Source organism: Pongo abelii, chromosome 6 (genome assembly GCF_028885655.2).
Source record: "Pongo abelii isolate AG06213 chromosome 6, NHGRI_mPonAbe1-v2.0_pri, whole genome shotgun sequence".
Lineage (NCBI taxonomy): Eukaryota > Metazoa > Chordata > Mammalia > Primates > Hominidae > Pongo > Pongo abelii.
In genome coordinates, this window is record NC_071991.2 from 132,739,844 (window position 1) to 132,757,470 (window position 17,627).

The following is a 17,627-nucleotide window of genomic DNA, read 5'->3' on the forward strand; positions in this document are numbered from 1 at the left end:
ACATCTCGGCATGTCAATAACCTCTCCATTACTGGCACATAAGGCTTCTCAGTTGGGAAGGCTTGGCATGCAAATACAATAGCAGAAAGAGGAATCTTCTACCGAAAGGCACTGGAAGAGGGATTCTTGAGGACAAGATGGGCTGAACTTCAAGGATGCCATTGACTGTCAATAAAAATGGTTGTTTCTCCTCCACTTTCTTCTTCTAAACCATCCTCCCTCCCTACTGTTGCAGATGTAAAATCAAATGGAAACATCTGATGGCTATTTGTCACAAAATATTTCAAACTCACATGCAACAAAACGGAAAAACAAAAACAAGAACAACCCAAGTGTCATCATCAAGTTTTCTCTTTTATTTAAGATTTTAGTTTTAATTCTGAAGAAAGAGGTACATTTCCTTGTTTTTAGTTTTAGCATCAGGTTATAACCAGGTTTCTGTTTTCTTTTCTCCTGTCTTTTCAATACTGCACAAACGTCCAGAAACTACAGGGTTAAGTAAAAGCTGCAGGCAAGGAGGTCAGAGATTTGCTCCTGATGGTGATCAGATGGCCCCAGAGCAGTGCTATCTCAGAGTGCCCTCGTCAGGTGAATTTATGGTAAAAGAAAAAAGATTCCGACAGAGGAGAAGGACTGAAGAAATCACTTACATTTCAGCTCTTATATTATTAATAGGTATTAAATCTGTGAATACTTTTTTTCTTTAAAACATTTCAATTTACTTTAAATCTAAAGCCAAAAAATTTTTCTCCTTTAAGAAAATTACTTCTCACCTCCTTATGAACTCTTTAGCAATCGGCCAGTTACTACTACAGATGAATTTGTCTTTCCACCAACTTCCAATACATTCTTTTGCTTAACGACACAAACAAGTCCTTGCCATCAACTTGCCAAAAGAATTAAAAATTAATTTAAATTAAAAGCATTTTCCCTGCAATAATGATAAGCTGAATACAAGATGGATGCTAGGACCACTGCTTCCCCCCATGCATTTAGCAATCTCACGTAAATGAACCTGGTTTTCAAACTTCTGCAGTTGATAATGCATTTACTTGACCTTTCCTATAGATTAATCGTCATTTTCTGCTAAGCAGATTATGTCATTATTATGCGCAACAGACAAACAATAATTTTCTAAGTATTGAGACTGCCCTTTGATTTTTTTTTCTCTCCTTAAAAAGGCATTTTTAGAAACATTCAACAGTGTCACTCAAATGCTGGATCAACAAAAACTTTTACAATTAATAAAGAGATGGTAATGACCCTGTGATCGCATTGCATCTGGGGGTAGGGAGAAAAAAAATTGATCAGGTACTGGATTCTTCAGAACATAAGAGATGAGAAGGGAGCTGTGGGTGGTGGGCTGAGAGGGAGAAAACAGAGTGGGACAAATCCTGCATTTTCTAATGGTTGCTCCTCTTTGCCTAATGGCGGTCCAGTGTTGAACTCTGTAGTAAATCTGTGGGGGTTTTGCTGGGGGGTCTGAAGGCCGTCTGAAAGCCTGGGGGTGGGGAGTGGAAGCTGGAAGGGTTTGAAGGAGGAGGGTAGGGATTCCAACTGGCTCTGTGCAGCGGGATCTGTGTGCTGAAGGGGGCGCTGTGGTGGGTCTGTGATGGAGCAGCGCTGGGGCCGTCCATCTCTGTGAGGGCCTGAAGGGATTTTAGCCAGTGTGGAGGATTGTCATCTTGAAGAGAGTCTAAACTGTTTCCTGAAGGCGCTGGAATACCTAAGGAGAGAAAAGAAAAAAGAGGGAAAATGGTGAGTTTGTGTGGAAAGAATAAGGTCATCAAACAAATTTAGAAAGCAAAACCAAAAGGAAACACAGAAGAGATTACAATTTTAAACTCCTTCCAAATAAGACCTTTTAAACCAATCCTCCTCCAACAACAAAGAACTTACTGGCACACAAACCCATGCCTCCTCTTGAACTAGACTTAGTCCCCCACTGTCACAGAGGCAGAGCTGCAAAACACCATTCCCCAGAACTGCATGACAGCATTTCCCAATTGTGTTTTTCCTCCTCTGACAGGGATACGTAACAAGACAGCCTTATAATAGAGAGCTTTATAACAAAAAGTGGAGTATGTTCCTTATAAGATGAGTAAGTCAGATCCTTTTGTACTTTGAGGCCTACAAAATACACATGTTGCCAGATGTTAACACCTACTTAAACCAGAATAAGCAACCTAGGCACCAAATGCCTTCTTATTAATACACAACTAGGCCGACAGGTTAAACGAGACTTGCATGACCCCTGAGAACAAAACAAGCCACTCCACACTTGCGGCTTTGTGAAAAGAAGCTTATGTTGAAGAGATCTCGGTTTTTATTTAATCTGTGCTAAAAACCAAACTGTTGGCAGTCAGTGGAGCTGAAGGGAGTGAGAAAGTTACCTGTGATGATGGCTGGGTCTGTCCAGCTGCCAGGGCTGTCCCAACTCAGGCTGTCGGTGGTGGCAGTGTTGGACGTTGGTGCACTGTGGTTGGCGTTGGAGGGGGAAGAAGAATTGGGCAGTCCACCAAAGTTGATGTTAATGTTGGGTAGAAGTGCCCTTAGCCCGTCCTGCCATTCCTTCATATTTAAACTCTCTACAGAACTGCTGTTGTCTGGGAGATTTACCAACAAAAAAATGAAAGATAAAAAAAATAAAAAGCTACGTTAGAAACATATGTTGTTCTTTAGTGGTTAAGCGGGAGAAGAATTATTCTTTCTTTATTGAGCATTTAAAATGGGTTGTCCTAGCAAGATAAACTTGGTTAGGATTTTGCTCGTGAGCTCAGAGCCCCTGAAGTGAGGAAAAACTTGCTCAAAGATCAGGAGAGGGAGTTTCTTGTCTCTCTATAGCCTCTTCACCATTATGGGTTTGTAAATCAATAATCCAGTTTAAAGACTCAATGCTCCAGAGCACAATTTAGTTCCAGCTACATTATGAAGTTTCAGTTAGTGAGGCATTTAGCCAGCTGAGCTGATTTACGCTATAAAAAAGCCAAGTCTGCAAAGTCCAATATAGGAGCTTATTTCTCAGCCCACAAATGGAAGAAAAGTCATTTTATGAAGAATAAACATAAGCAATAGAAAAAGAAAAATAATTAAGTCCATTAAGTCCTTCTTGATTATAAAACTGGCAATGTGTTTCAGAAGAGAAAAGCAGTAATGAACAGGCTTTTGAATTTGAAAAGAATGTATTTCCATTTAGTCACTAAGGCCAAGGAGGCAGGAGCTGATACCTTCTAGATGGAATAATTTCCAACACAGTCTGCCTGCTCTACTCCAACAGTTCTACCAATCATTCACAGCCTGAGTCCCAGAGTCCTACAGTTTTCTGGGTCTATTTATGAATAGTATCAAACATGAGGAGACACTAGCAACATAAAAAAGGCTTTTTATAAATTGTGACTAAACTAACTTGATCTACTACCATCCAGAGTCCACATAGTATAACTAACTGGTCAGGGGGGAAAGGGTGAAGTATAACAACTACTTAATTGTTTAACGAATACTTAGATAGTTGTTTTATTTTTGAAAATAGCAATGTAAGTCAAATTACAAACTGGAGTTTTTGAAAAAAGCATAGAAAAATATTTCTGATTCTACAGAACTGATTAGCAATCAACGCTGAGAAGGAGGAGGAGGAGGATGTTCTATCAGACATGATCTATGCTGCTTAGCAAAATCAGAATTTTCTTTTTGAAATTTTGCTTTGCACCAACCACTGATCTATGCCAAATTATATCATGTTTCAACAAGTGAAGCATTTAACTCCATTGGCTTTATTTACAAAAAGATAAAAAACTACAACTAAACTGAACGAAGGTCATCTCTGAACTTACTAAGATGAAGAAAAAGCACTCTAGGCTACACAAAACAAGACAACAGAAGGGTAAATAAATTCTCCAAGCCTACTTTCATTTCATAATTGATGTAATTTACTAAACCTCACATTTCTTATATTTGCATATTATTTTACATTTGTATTGTGTTGGATGGTTTACAAGTCACTCTCATAGTCAATTATTTCATTTGATATTCACAACAGCCCTGAGAGGCAGGCAGACAAGGATAAATAATCTGCATTTACTAGATAAAGAAACAGACTCAGGAATAATTAATAATTTGCCCAAGTTCACAAAACTTGTTATTGAGAACTTGAACCTGAACCCTGTCCAAAAAAAAAAAAAAAAAGCAAGCAAGCTTACTCTCTCGATCTACTCTGTACAGACTATTAATTTTTTAAAGGGTCAAATATTAAAGGGAAAGCCCAGGGGAAGACCCATGATTGAAAAGAGGCAAAAGAGAAACACAGAAGCATTATAGTGTGTCCACTGGCCATGATTAGCAGAGAGATATTGTGACTAGAGGAAGAAACTGGACTTTGCGGCCAGGAGAAAAAAATTCTGCTCAAGAATACAATCATTAGTTTCCCCCGGCCCCCTAACTACATGAGACACAAACAAGATCACAAATTTAAGTCCTAGAACACTCTCAGTCACAGGAAGATTTACGGCTATGGTACGTTCTAACTTTTAAAGCAGTCAAATTGTCATGCTGAATAACTTAAAATAGCTTCCAATTAGGCAAAAGCGAAACAGGGAAAACTTCCTAGAAGAAAAATAAAATCCCCCAGAAATAAAAAGATGATGTATAACTACAAGGGAAAATTTTCAGGAAGATAAATGCTCTTACACTGAGTGGCTAATGTCCCTAAGAAGTCCATGCAAATGATGATCCTCCCTCTTCTACTGAATAGGGAGAGAGAGAATATCCCATAACTCAGACCAATCTGCTCCTAACTTTTGCTTTACCATTTAGTGAGCAATGAAATTGAGGAACATTTAATTTTGCATTAACAGAATAACACTTGCATTTACATAAATTTTATTTGAAAATTAGTAATAAAGTCAAAAGACAATAAAGGCAGAGCGGTTATGTGACAACTCTCTGTACTTCCCACTCAGTTTTGCTGTGAACCTAAAACTACTCTAAAAAAAGTTTGTTTTAAGGGACGTTTGTTCCTGTAATTGTAGACTAATCAAATCAAGCAAGAGTACGTTAGCCAAAGAAATTCTCACATATGGCACATGATGCAGAAACACTGAGAAATTTAGATCCTCCCAGGTGCACTATGCTTACAGGATACCTTGGGAAATAAATTAGCTAGTTTATAATGCAACAATCTTGACACCCCTCCTCCCCCCAAAAAATCATGTGCCTTGACATTTTGGGAGCCTGACAGCATGGATGTGGCTTACAGTAAAGCTGCAAGTGTTACAGGGAAGTAGAATGATGCTTTTAGCTCTTGGAATAGGACCATATTCCATCTAGCTTAGAAGAGAAGAAGTTTATTTCACTGTTTTTTCCACTATTGCTATTGCCAAGTGTTGGCACAAAGAAAAGGTGAGAGAAAGGAAATCAGCTTAATCCTAACCCCATCAAAACAGCTCATCTCAGTCCGGCTGTACCTGAAGTCATCTCCTTGATTCCCCATTCCCTCCCAATGACCCAAATTTATCTTGGCTGCAAGGGCTTCTGGCAATTCCATTCTTTGAAACACACACAGCAGGGTTTATCAACCTCATCACCACTGACAGTTTGAACTACATAATTCTCTGTTGTGGAGTGCTGTCCTAAGCACTGTGGGAGGTTTAGCAGCATTGCCGGCCTCTACCCACTAGATGCTAGGGGCACCAACTCCCCAGTTTTGACAGCCAAAACTGTCTTTAGACATTGCAAATGTCTTCTAGGGAAGCAAAACTGCATCAAGTTGAGAACCACTGACACAAAGGAAGTCGATTCCTTTGCTTCTAGGGCTCTTATATGATCTCGCTTGAATGCACCTTTTCCTTTCAAATAGTACCAGGACTTTGACCTGACTCAACTTGATGCAAGTTCATTTTCTTTTATTTATACAGGACTTCACACTGGAGTACAATTCAATGTGTATAAGTCAGTAGGTCTTATAGAGAAAACATTGTAGATAGGTTGTATGAGGCATCTCCACAACTGGCTGTCAATGTAATTTAGGCATGTATATCCCAGGACACCTAATTCATAACTAAAAATAACACCTGCCTTACTCTCTCATAAGGATAAAAATAAGAGAAGGAAATGCAATTTGGACCACATTTATTACTTGCTAAATGCCTAACAACAAATGCTCCACTGGTGGTCAATACTGAACGGAGAGTAAACTTTCCAAAAAGCTAAGGCAGGGTATTTCTTACTGCCAGGAACCAGCCCTGTGTACTAGTCTCCTTTTAGGAACTTAAGAATAACACTCATCATTCTCAGAGGTACTGTGTAGTCAATCTAATAATGAGTCTTCTTATCACTAAAACATTACAAAGACAAGACATCAGAAAGTACTTTAAACTTACCATAAGATGTGAAAAGAGCAAGCAAAGTATAATAAAAATCAAGTTACCAAACATTTTATATTAAAAACAATACTAATTTTATTTTTAAAGTAATTAGTAATAGTATAATACATCAGGGAAGGAGTGTTTATTCTTAAAGAATTGATAATCTATTTAGATGTTTTCTGATGTTAAAAAATTTTACTTTATGGAATATAAATATGTACAACAAAACACTATTTTCAGTTCTAAACAATCTGAGGGCAGGAAAGGGGGTCAAGTTTTTGGTGGCAGTTTTATTTTTCAGTGTAGAACTCAAAGGCACACAATTTAAAGTACTTTCAAGATGCCACGTGCCACACTTTCGTATTCTACTGTGTAAGAAGTATCAGTATACTTCATTTACCTGCCTCAGAAAATCTCTTATTAAAGAAGAAATTATAGTTAAAATTCTGCTACCATAGTAAGCCGATCATGATGCACTAAACGAGCTGACAAATCTAGTTTTCAGCAACAACAGTTTAAAAAATCAGTATAAAATGCATATATTAAGACCACCAAGCTAAAAATCAAAGCAACTCTTTACTGAGTGCCTACAGTGTACATGAAACACAAAAGCACTTAAACCATGGCCTCTGTTTTCAAGGGGCTAAAAGTCTACACAGTGGGACGATGAAAATAGATGAAAAGTTCAACAACTACATCTGAAAAAGCAACAGAAGAAATGCCCAAGGTGGTATATGATTAAAATATGCTACATAAGTTCAGTAAAAAGACAGGCCAGTTGGGACACGTACGGGAACGTGTTGGTGGGTGAAGAACAGTAGCATTCGTGGAGCTGCCATTTTAGTTACTACATAGCTCTCCCCCTCCTCCCACACCAAACCTGAAAATCTCACAACAGGTTGAAACTATCTTTAGTATTTCTACATAACACTGTACTAGTCCAACTGTTTACTAGGAAGTACACAGAAAGACATTTAAACAATGACTATATTATAGACTATATTTCAGAATGAATTCTGACATCAGACCTTTCACAGAACAATGCTTGGGCAAGCACACACAGTTAGCATTAATAGCATCCACAGTGGGTATGTTTCTGTTCTCCAGGTTAACTGCAATATGTTAATTATTATGAAATGTAAAACTATAAATAGCAAAATGTGGGCAAACCTGCCCCTAACAGTAAGCTATCACTGGCAACAAGCCAATGGGTTTTTCCAGCTAGTATAAAAGCTTCACCTGAAAGAATGGAGGAAGTTGAGGGGGCAGGGTACCAGGACAAGGCATCCTTCTTCCTTCCCACCTTGATTTCATGTAGTTTATGTATTAGGGTACCATGTAAGATTTAATTTGAAAAATAAGATCTGCTGCTAAAAGGGTAAAGACATAGAAGACCTCTGCATAATGACAACACAGTGAGATAAAACACATGTAAAACAAGCCCCCAAACAAGACAATTCCAGTAGATTTGTTTCCACAAATATATTTTTGTGCCACCAAATCAGGATATTGCGCCTGCTTGGAATTCTTGTCTCTACTTTATTTTTGGTACCCCCTCCTCAAGGTCTTCTCATTAAACAATAAATACACCCCTACCGGGAAGTAGTCACTGACAGACCCAGTCACAAAATACACCTAAAAGTGTTCATTCTGCACTTCAGTTTTTGAGCCATATTTAATGGTCATTGCCAAAAGGCTCAATACAACCTGATTTTGTTTTTCTAAAAAGCTTTTGTCTTCCATCTTCACTCTTGTCCTTTATAGTTCAAAACCACAGGCTCCAGTGGTTAGGTTAGTTAAACAAATCTTTCTTGGTGCAAGTGGCTACACATCAGAAACCTGGTTCCTACTATGATTAACTCTTTGCCAGTTACACTTTCAAATCTTTGTGCATTTTTAGAAGGACATAGGGAACAACCTGTCTTAGCTCCTGCCCCCACACCCCTCCCTCTTATACGTGATCTCCTACCAGTTTTGGGATGGAGTGCATCTTCATCAGTATTTGATTTGAACAAAGTCTAAACTTCCTCAAACCTCAACAATAAATCTCTAAGTGACTCAAATACAAATGATTTATGCTGAACTAAACTTCAAAGAGCAGACAAAATTTGTCATATTGAAATTTAAAAGAAAGCCTTCATAATATAAGTGTACTGTACGTCAGGGAAGTCACAAAAATTCCAATTTATTAACTAAAATATGCAGAGAAAATGACTTCTTAGTAAATGAACTGTTACAGATAGACATTATAAAATCAGTTTATGAAAAATGTTATTCTAGTTAAATAGTTTACACTCAAATTTCTACAACTATGTTTATTATAACGCAAGACAGACCAATACTGCACTAGGTCACAGACAAAATCTTAAGGGTTTAATAGATCTGAAAGTAGAATTTTGAATTTGGATTAAGTGGAAAATCTTAAGAACCCAAATGAAAAGAGTTCTGAGCAGAAACAAAGAACCTGAACAAAGTTAACAGCCAAAACAACAACAACAAAAAAGGCAATATTTGTTTATACTAGTAGAAATGACATAAACAGAAAAATCCAGATACACTACATATGACTTGTGCTTTCTAAACTTTATTCCCTCCATTCTCCTTGTCTAGAATGCTTTCTTGTTCTCTTCAAGTAGTTTTTATTCAATCTTCCAAAAGTCGAAGTCTCTTCTCTTCCACCGGACAGCACTTAGGGTCTGAACCACTCATCTGGCAGCACACCGTGCCGTACCATCGACTGCAGTTACTGTCCACCTTTCCATGTACTCATACTTCACCTCTCACAACTCCGCTGAAAAGCCTGATGGGGACATCCTGTACATTCTTCAGCATGTAGCTCAGTGTCTTAGAAATGTTACATGCATCAAGATATCTGCAGACTTGAGGGTCTGACTTGAGAAGAGCTGGAAAGTGACTTTCCCCAACAAAATCTGTTTAATTCCTATCTGTATAATGCTGTGAACAGATGGTTCTCTCCAAAAAGATGCAAAGCTTTCTGAATGCAGGAGGAGTAAGTTAAGTTTTGGGGTCCAAGAGGCTTCTCTGCATGTAAACTGAAGGAAATGAGCCACTAAGATGATATGTTTTTAATAGCATTTCAGATGCCAAAACACAAGCAAATATACTTTTAAAAAGTCCAACGCATCAAAACTGTTTAAAGAAGGAATGTTTTATTAAAAACAAATACTCTAGTATTATGTGTACAGGATATTAAACAAAAGTCTCTAAGATATATTCTACCCATTTTTCTACTCCAGCCCCTATTCCTTCACTCACTATGCACTTTATGTACTCAATTACTTTATATCAACAATCCAATGAGGTTAAGGAGTAGGTTCATTTTACAAATGAGGAGGCTGAGTAGGCACTGTAGTTTAAAGAATTTGTCCCAGGTTATGGAGTTAAAGTGTTGCAGTCAGCAATTAAAATCAGTCTGACTCCAAAGCATTTGTTCTTGCCATCAAGCATACTACCAACCAGTCTGTGTCCTGGGCAGGCTAACAGAAGGGAAGGGTAAATGTGTTTAAATAACTACAACATGGGATAATAAATGCTATTCTAGTATGAGAAAAGACCTGTGGGGCATAAAGAAGGAAGTGAATAATTCTTCCATTCTACATATAGGATAAACGGCAAATAAGAAAACATCAGAGGAAAAGCAGCTGATGTGGAAGAGGGAAAGGGCATCCCATAGAGAACACAGGGATGCACAGGCCACTGGCAGCAAATAAAAAAATACAGTGGGAACATTTCAAAATATAAGTAGATGTGTTTTGCATAATGTATATTATTCTCTTCTAGAATGTTCCTATAAGGATCTATAAATCTGTTTTGAAGGAAAATCAGATTAATGAGAACAAGAAGAATCTAGATGGCTGCTTTATGAAGGATCTAAGGAATCAGAATCTAAGAAAAAACCAAAAATACTCATGTGCAAAGTTATATAAAAAAGGAGGAAAAAGTAAACAAATTTGAATATAAAAGATACATACACCTTTAGAAGCATCACAGACTGGATCAGATGAGACCCGAACCACAGTATGTAAGTAACGCTAAATGAAGGCAAGGGACAAAAAAGATTCATATAAAAGATCTGTAAAACGTCAAAGCAGCATCCTGGAGGGAAGCATTTAAGTGAGCACAAAACTGAGCAGTGACCATGAACAAAGCCCTGTGAGGAGATCCAAAGATGGTCAAGGGAACGTAAAATAAGGAGACAATACACAGATCACCAGAATAGTCACCCAATATGACTTCCCCAAAACAAATGACACAATTGCAGAGACATGGAAGGTGTCAACCACCCTAACATCTTTGAAGTCTAAATCTGCTAGAAGAAAATAAACCTGATAAAACATTCCTTGCTGACGATCTCTCTTTTCCAAGGTGAAAATAAGGAAGAAAACTTTTATTCTGGACTTAATTCTGACCAACGAAGAACTGGTTGGCTACTGCAAAAATAACAGAAACCCTAGGAGGATGTGACATAATTTTAGGATTTACAAAAGCAGGGAATCATTATACTTGAGTTCTTAGATGGCAGGCATCCTCGCTATTTTGCAAATACCACAGTGTATTGCAATCATTTGTTTACATGTTAACTTTTTACAACTAGACTTTGAGCTCCTTTAGGAAAAGGACCTTGATTTAATTATTTCTATGTAGTAAACAATGCCTGAACCTGAACTTCAGTAGGTACTGTATGTTTCCTAAACATATAACCCTGAACGTTTGCTTCCATGTTTTTTTTTTTTTTTTTTTTGGAGACGGAGTCTCACTCAGCCTGGAGGGCAATGGTGCAACCTCGGCTCTCTGCAACCTCTGCCTCCCAAGTTCAAGCGATTCTCCTATCTCAGCCTCCCAAATAGCTGGGATTACAGGCGCATACCACCACACCTGGTTAATTTTTGTATTTTTAGTAGAGACAGGGTTTTATCATGTTGGTCAGGCTGGTCTTGAATACCTGACCTCGTGATCCACCCGCCTCAGCCTCCCAAAGAGCTGGGATTACAGGCGTGAGCCACCACACCCAGCCTGCTTCCAGATTTTTTAAGAAAACAACTATCCAAAAAACATCGGGAAAAGGATGGGTGGGAGTGGTCCCATGGTTATAGAGAGCAGTGATTCACAGGCCACAGAAGATGCTAAAACATGACATGTTGACTATGCAATAATAAATAAATCTATAAGGAAAAGAAAATTAGAGGAAATCTAAAGAAGTTTGTTGTTACACAGGGAGAATATGATGGGATTAGATTTGAAAAGAAAGCTTAGAAAAGATGGGTAGAGGTATATAACCTACTTGTATATAAAAGTATAATTCTTATGGATTAAAGTCAGAATCCATAATGATCTGAGGAACGTGAAAAATGCTGAAAGCAAGACAAAGCTATGTTTTGAATAAGGAGAATATCAGGAAAAGCCACTGCTCAGCCTGATGCCATATTTGACAGGAGAAAAGGCAGGGCAATGTAGTTCCATGTTCATTTTGCTTCCTTCTATCTTTAGGTAAGAGCATGATATTCTAACCAAAAGGACAGATTAAGTAATGTGAAGAAGGGAACTGTTAAGTCAGGAGAGACGCAGACATCACAAAAGCATCTACTCAATTCAAATGAGTTTAAGTCTTTAAACTGAAAATGAGTTTTATCCCAGGCTCTTAATCCTCACAGGTGAGAGCACAAAACCACTGTTAGAAAAATACCAGAAATGGAGGAAATGGCAGACTCTGGAAGCAACATACTTAGAATTATTATTTTTTTATTTTTATTTTTTGAAACCAAGTCTTGTTCTGTCACCTAGGCTGGAGTGCAATGGCTCGATCTCGGCTCACTGCAACCTCCACCTCCCAGGTTCAAGCGATTCTCCTGCCTCAGCCTCCTGAGTAGCTGGGATTACAGGCAAGTGCCACCACGCCCGGCTAATTTTTTTTTGTATTTTTAATAGAGACGGGGTTTCACCTTGTTGACCAGGCTGGTCTCAAACTCCTGACCTCGGGTGATCTGCCTGCCTCGCCTCCCAAAGTGCTGGGATTACAGGCCTGAGCCACCATGCCCAGTCTAGAATTAGTTCTTGAGAAAATTCTAAAACAGATTTGGGGCTTGATGATTTCTTTAGAAATGAATATGATGGGTTTATCAATCACTGTTCTGTCTGCCTGCGTTTGGGGGTATTTTTCATGGGAAATAATGCGTAGCATTTTGACTAGAACTCAGCTCGATTCCACCTAAAATATACAGGAAGTTTAATTCTGAAATTGAACACGTAGTCACAGAGGTTCCACTGACAATTGTTTTCCATTGGAAAAGTCCTTATATATCCCACAGCCCACTTCCTTTCCCCTTCTGCTGCCCATCTAAACTCAAAGACTTTGTAGTTAGCTCTGTTCCCATCCCACTGACTCCTCAGTCCTCTCCAAAAATGGAATAAAGTTATCAATGAGAGTCAAAATGAATTTTCATAAAGAACAAATTCTATCAAAGTAATTTATTCTTTGGATAGGCTTCCTAGGATGTCAGAAGTATAATATATATTGAATGTATCTTGAATTCAGCAGTTTCTGGTAAAATTTGCTGATGGTTCCCTTTTGGGATAACATGGTAAAGTATGGCATAGGATAACAGCAATGTTTAGATGAATCTACACAGAACTTGAGATACTGAGTCAGCCTAAAAGTCTCTGTAATACTCTTGGCTTATATTTGACTCCATGCTTTTTATTATACTTAACAAAACTCACAAAGTTCATTTAAATATGCAAACGGAAAGCCAATTCTACAGATGACAGAACAGCGGAAACTACAACTATTCTTAAATTAAAACTCTTACATTCTTTGACAAATGCTATTAATAGTGTTATTAATAACATGCATCTATCACTTTATAATCACATAGTTCTTTCATAAGACAAACTTCTAAGATGGGGATATACAAACAGGATACATTCTAACAATACCAAATCCAAACACATACAATTTAACAGATATACATTAGATTTTTAAAAATGCATTTGCAAAAGGGCAGAATGGAAAAGATCTAACCATTAGCGTGTATGGGAAAAGGTCTAGTGATTTTGCTTAAATAGGCTTATGATACTTGGTCTGGCAACTGGGTAATGGAACGCCTAAAAAAGTAACATTAAGACCATATAAATAGATGTGCAATGTCTAAATTAGCAATTGTATGACCTTAGGCAAATCACAAATGATAACCACTCTGCTTCTCATTTATAAAATGGAGATAACTACCCTATAAGATATTTTTATAAAAGAACTCTGTAAACATAAGGGAAAATATAAATATTAGTAACAAGTTTTAATAGAAGAGATCTATTATCTGATCATATGTGGATTATTATATTCAAGTGTGAGCTTCATATTTTAAGACAGGCAACGTCAAGTCAAAATATGTGTAAAGAGAATTAGACTGAGAGAGAACTCAAAATCATGTTAAGTGTGGAATGGTTCAAAGAAGTGAGGATGTTTCATCTATATCCAGAAGTTAACAGACAAGTGGTCTTCATGTGTTTAACAAAATGCACCTAAGAAGTACAATTGGTAAAAGATTTTGGCTTAACCAAGATAAAAAATTTCTAACAATTTTGCCCTAAAGAACTCCCTACCTAGCAAAATACGAAGCTCCTAAAACACCTCAGGAGTACACACGAAGCATTCTGAAAAAGCAGGTATTAGAGAGACTTTCTGGGCTATGTATGTGTTTCACGGAAGATTTACCAATATTTATATATAGATTTATGGGTATCAAAAATGAGGACTCACTTGATAAGAAAAATGTGTTAGTTTTTTTTAAAAGGTGTGCGTCAGGGCCGGGTGCAGTGGCTCACACCTGTAATCCCAGCACTTTGGGAGGCTGAGGCGGGCAGATCACAAGGTCAGGCATTCGAGACCAGCCTGGCCAACATACTGAAACCCCGTCTCTGCTAAAAAAAAAAAATACAAAAAATTAGCCGGGCATGGTGGTGGGCGCCTGTAATTCCAGCTAGTCAGGAGGCTGAGGCAGGAGAATCGCTTGAACCTGGGAGGCAGAGGTTGCGGCGAGCTGAGATCGTGCCATTGCACTCCAATCCAGGCGACAGTGCGAGACTCCGTCTCAAAAAATATACAAAAGGGGGGTGTGTGTGTGTGTATGTGTGTACAGGGGGTGTTGGAAAAATAAGGAAAAGCCAAGAGCTGAGGTTTCCCAAGTTCAGAGGAAAAAAAAAAAAAAAAAGAAAGAAGAAAAATTAATCCATAGTGAGCGGGTGATGTGTGTGGGGGAAAATCTTAACAATGAACACCACAATGACAGAATAGAACCAAAAAATGAATTATAACTCATATGCAAATGAATCTGACTAAATGCTTCCAAAAGTCCAGATTAACACAAAACAGATCCATGCTTTGCAGGCCTCCAGAATTGATACCACTCTCAACCATCAATTTTCCTTCCACAAACATTTATTGCATGTCTACTCTGTACCATTTTCTCTGGAGCTTGATGCTATGACATTCTCTAACAGCCTCCTAAAAACCATGCTGTTCTGCTTTTTTTTTTTTTTTTTTTTAAGGCTAGTCAAGTGAAGTTCTGCTTATTTCTTAGCAGATCACTCGGGACTGGCCATTCCAAATGAAGTCAGTAATAGCTTTTGATTGTTTAGTGGCAATAAAATATTTTTATTGGAGCAGAAGTTTCTCTTCAGGCTGACATTCAGATTTGCTTCCTATACAGCAAATCCCTTTATGGTTATATATCTATTAAAATTCCTAAGATTGCTGATGTTCATAATTTTCCAAATTAAAAGACTCCCAAGTTATTTAAAAGTTATTTAAAACATCAAACCCAGTTCTTTACTGCATTTGATTACACAGCACACTTTATTTCAATAGTGAAGATCATCAGTCTTATCTTTTTCTAAAAGATGGCTGTCAGCATCGAATTGTCTTAAGTATTTAAATCAACATAACAAAAGTCCTAAATAAGAATAAAATTTCCACTTTTCTGAAACATCATTTTAATTGACAGATTCTTCATAATCCAGTTATGAGCTTCATTTTTAGAAAGTATTTTTTAGGCATTAAGAGATTATTTACTTTAATTTCAGAAGAAAAATTATTTCAGAAAATGATATAACTTCATTATTTTATAAAACTAAATGAAATGGAGATGGATATAGTCATGGTGATAAACATTTCCAATACAACAGACCAAGCATACATCTTTAAGAGTTCTTTCTCATTAAGAGACATTTATTAAGGTTTTCAGATTGTTTTTAAAATAAATGTCTGTTTTTTAAAATAAGCATTTATATTCTGAAACTCAACGATTTCAGCTATGTAAAATGTGTGATTAAAAAATAAGGCTGGGGAAACTTAAACGCACATTACTAAGTGGAAGAAGACAATCTGAAAAAGCTGCATTAGTTTTAAAACTAACTGTACTTTCTAAAAACGACCCTGAAACTCCTCTGTGTTCCACCTATTCACCACCCAGATCATCAATTGGGTTCATCCACTGTAACATATGTTCCACCCTGGTGGGGGGTGCTGATAATAGAGAACGCTGCATGTGATGGGGCAGGGAATATACCATGAGAAGTCTTTGTACCTTCCACTAAATTTTGCTGTGAACCTAAAATAGCTCTAAAAATTAAAGTCTGTGTTTTAAAAAGACTATTTTGCTTTTTATTCCTCCTTACAGTATATTCACATACTAGGGGAAATACAAACTTTTTTTGTTTTCAATTTGCAAATGGTGTCTCAATCTAAAAAGAATTAAGTCTTAATAAGAACACATCTTTTCCAGACCTATACATATGATACTCCTGTGGAAGACAGAGTTTCAAAAGACCCTGAATTCAAAAATTTATATGCTCATCACATCACTAGGGGGTCATAGTTTAAAAATCATTTAAAATATATAATTATTTAAGTGTTCATCCTTAGCAATAATTTATAGTTGAATTAGGGACAGATTGCCAGAGACAATCTTGACAGAACCAATTCTCAGTCAATATTGAATCTTATTTCAAAAGAAGGAAGGCAAAAAAGAAGAGTAGATGAAAAGATTTTCAAATACAAATCAGAAACTGCAATATTCTTACTTCAGATATGCTGGTGCTGTATACTGAACTAGAACTGTTTTACTGAAAAAAATTTATTTAAAAACACATTTGTAAAACTCTGAATTTTAGTCATATTGTTGAGAAGTGTTAAGTGACTTTTTATAGGAGCTAGAATTGCCTTAGAAGTTGGGGGAACTGAGTAATGCCCAAGTTTTACAATGTCAAAAATCTTTATTGATTCAAAATTTGACAGTGCATTAGTCGTTCCCCAATCTGCTCCAAAATCCAGACTATGATTTCTGTTTAAATGTGTTGTTTTGATTTAAAAGAGAGAGAAGGCTGGGCGCAGTGGGTCACGCCTGTAATCCCAGCACTTTGGGAGGCCAAGGCAGGTGGATCATCTGAGGTCAGGAGTTCGAGACCAGCCTGGCCAACAATGTGAAACCCTGTCTGTATTAAAAATACAAAAATTAGCCAGGCATGTGCCTGTAATCCCAGCTACTTGGGAGGCTGAGGCAGGAGACTCACTTGAACCTGGGAGGTGGAGGTTGCAGTGAGCCGACATCGCAGCACTGCCCTCCAGCCTGGGAGACAAGAGTGTCTCAAACAAAATAAAAATAGAGAGAGAAAAAAAAAACAAGAATATACTCGTTTAGAATCAAAAGCAGTTTGGAATAAGCTGACAGGTGAGTAAGAGTAGTTACAGGGCAGATAGAGGGTCTGCTGACTCTGGTAATTGAATAAAAAGACTGAGAAAACACTCAGTAGACTGATGGAGAGAGACCTCTCTCCTTTGAAGAGGGAAAATTAGCCGGGCACGGTGGCTCACGCCTGTAATCCCAGCACTTTTGGTGGCCAAGGCGCATGGATCACTTGAGATCAGGAGTTTCAGACCAGCCTGGGCAACAAAGCAAAACCCTGTCTCTAAAAGAATACAAAAATTAGCCACTCATGGTGGTGTGTGCATGTAGCCCCAGCTACTTGGAGGGTTGAGGTGGAAGGATCACTTGAGCCAGGGAGGTCGAGGTTGCAGTAAGCCATGTTTGTGCCACTGCACTCCAATATGGGCAACACAGTGAAACCCTGTCTCAAAAAATAAATAAATAAATAAATAAATAAAAGAGAAGAAGAAGAAGAAAAGGGAAAATTCAGGCCTGTCAGGAATCCAGTAGGAAAATCACACAGGTAGTGTACATTAAGATTTAGTCA

General features: G+C 37.6%; 1 protein-coding gene across 4 annotated transcripts in view; it reads right to left on the reverse strand.

Moving 5' to 3' along the window:
• Nucleotides 1-333: 333 nt before the first annotated feature.
• The window catches only part of CNOT4 (CCR4-NOT transcription complex subunit 4), a 148,841-nt gene continuing 131,547 nt past the window's right edge, over nt 334-17,627 (reverse strand). For 2 of the 4 annotated variants that reach the window (XM_009243236.2, XM_009243235.2), the window contains exons 11-12: nt 2,394-2,606; nt 334-1,726 (exon numbers count right to left, since the gene is read on the reverse strand). In XM_009243236.2, coding sequence (XP_009241511.2) covers nt 1,425-1,726; nt 2,394-2,606 — 515 coding nt within the window. In that variant the 3' untranslated portion in view covers nt 334-1,424. The remainder of the gene's footprint in view (nt 1,727-2,393; nt 2,607-17,627) is intronic. The other 2 variants (XM_009243237.4, XM_009243239.3) reach the window with 1 other exon arrangement.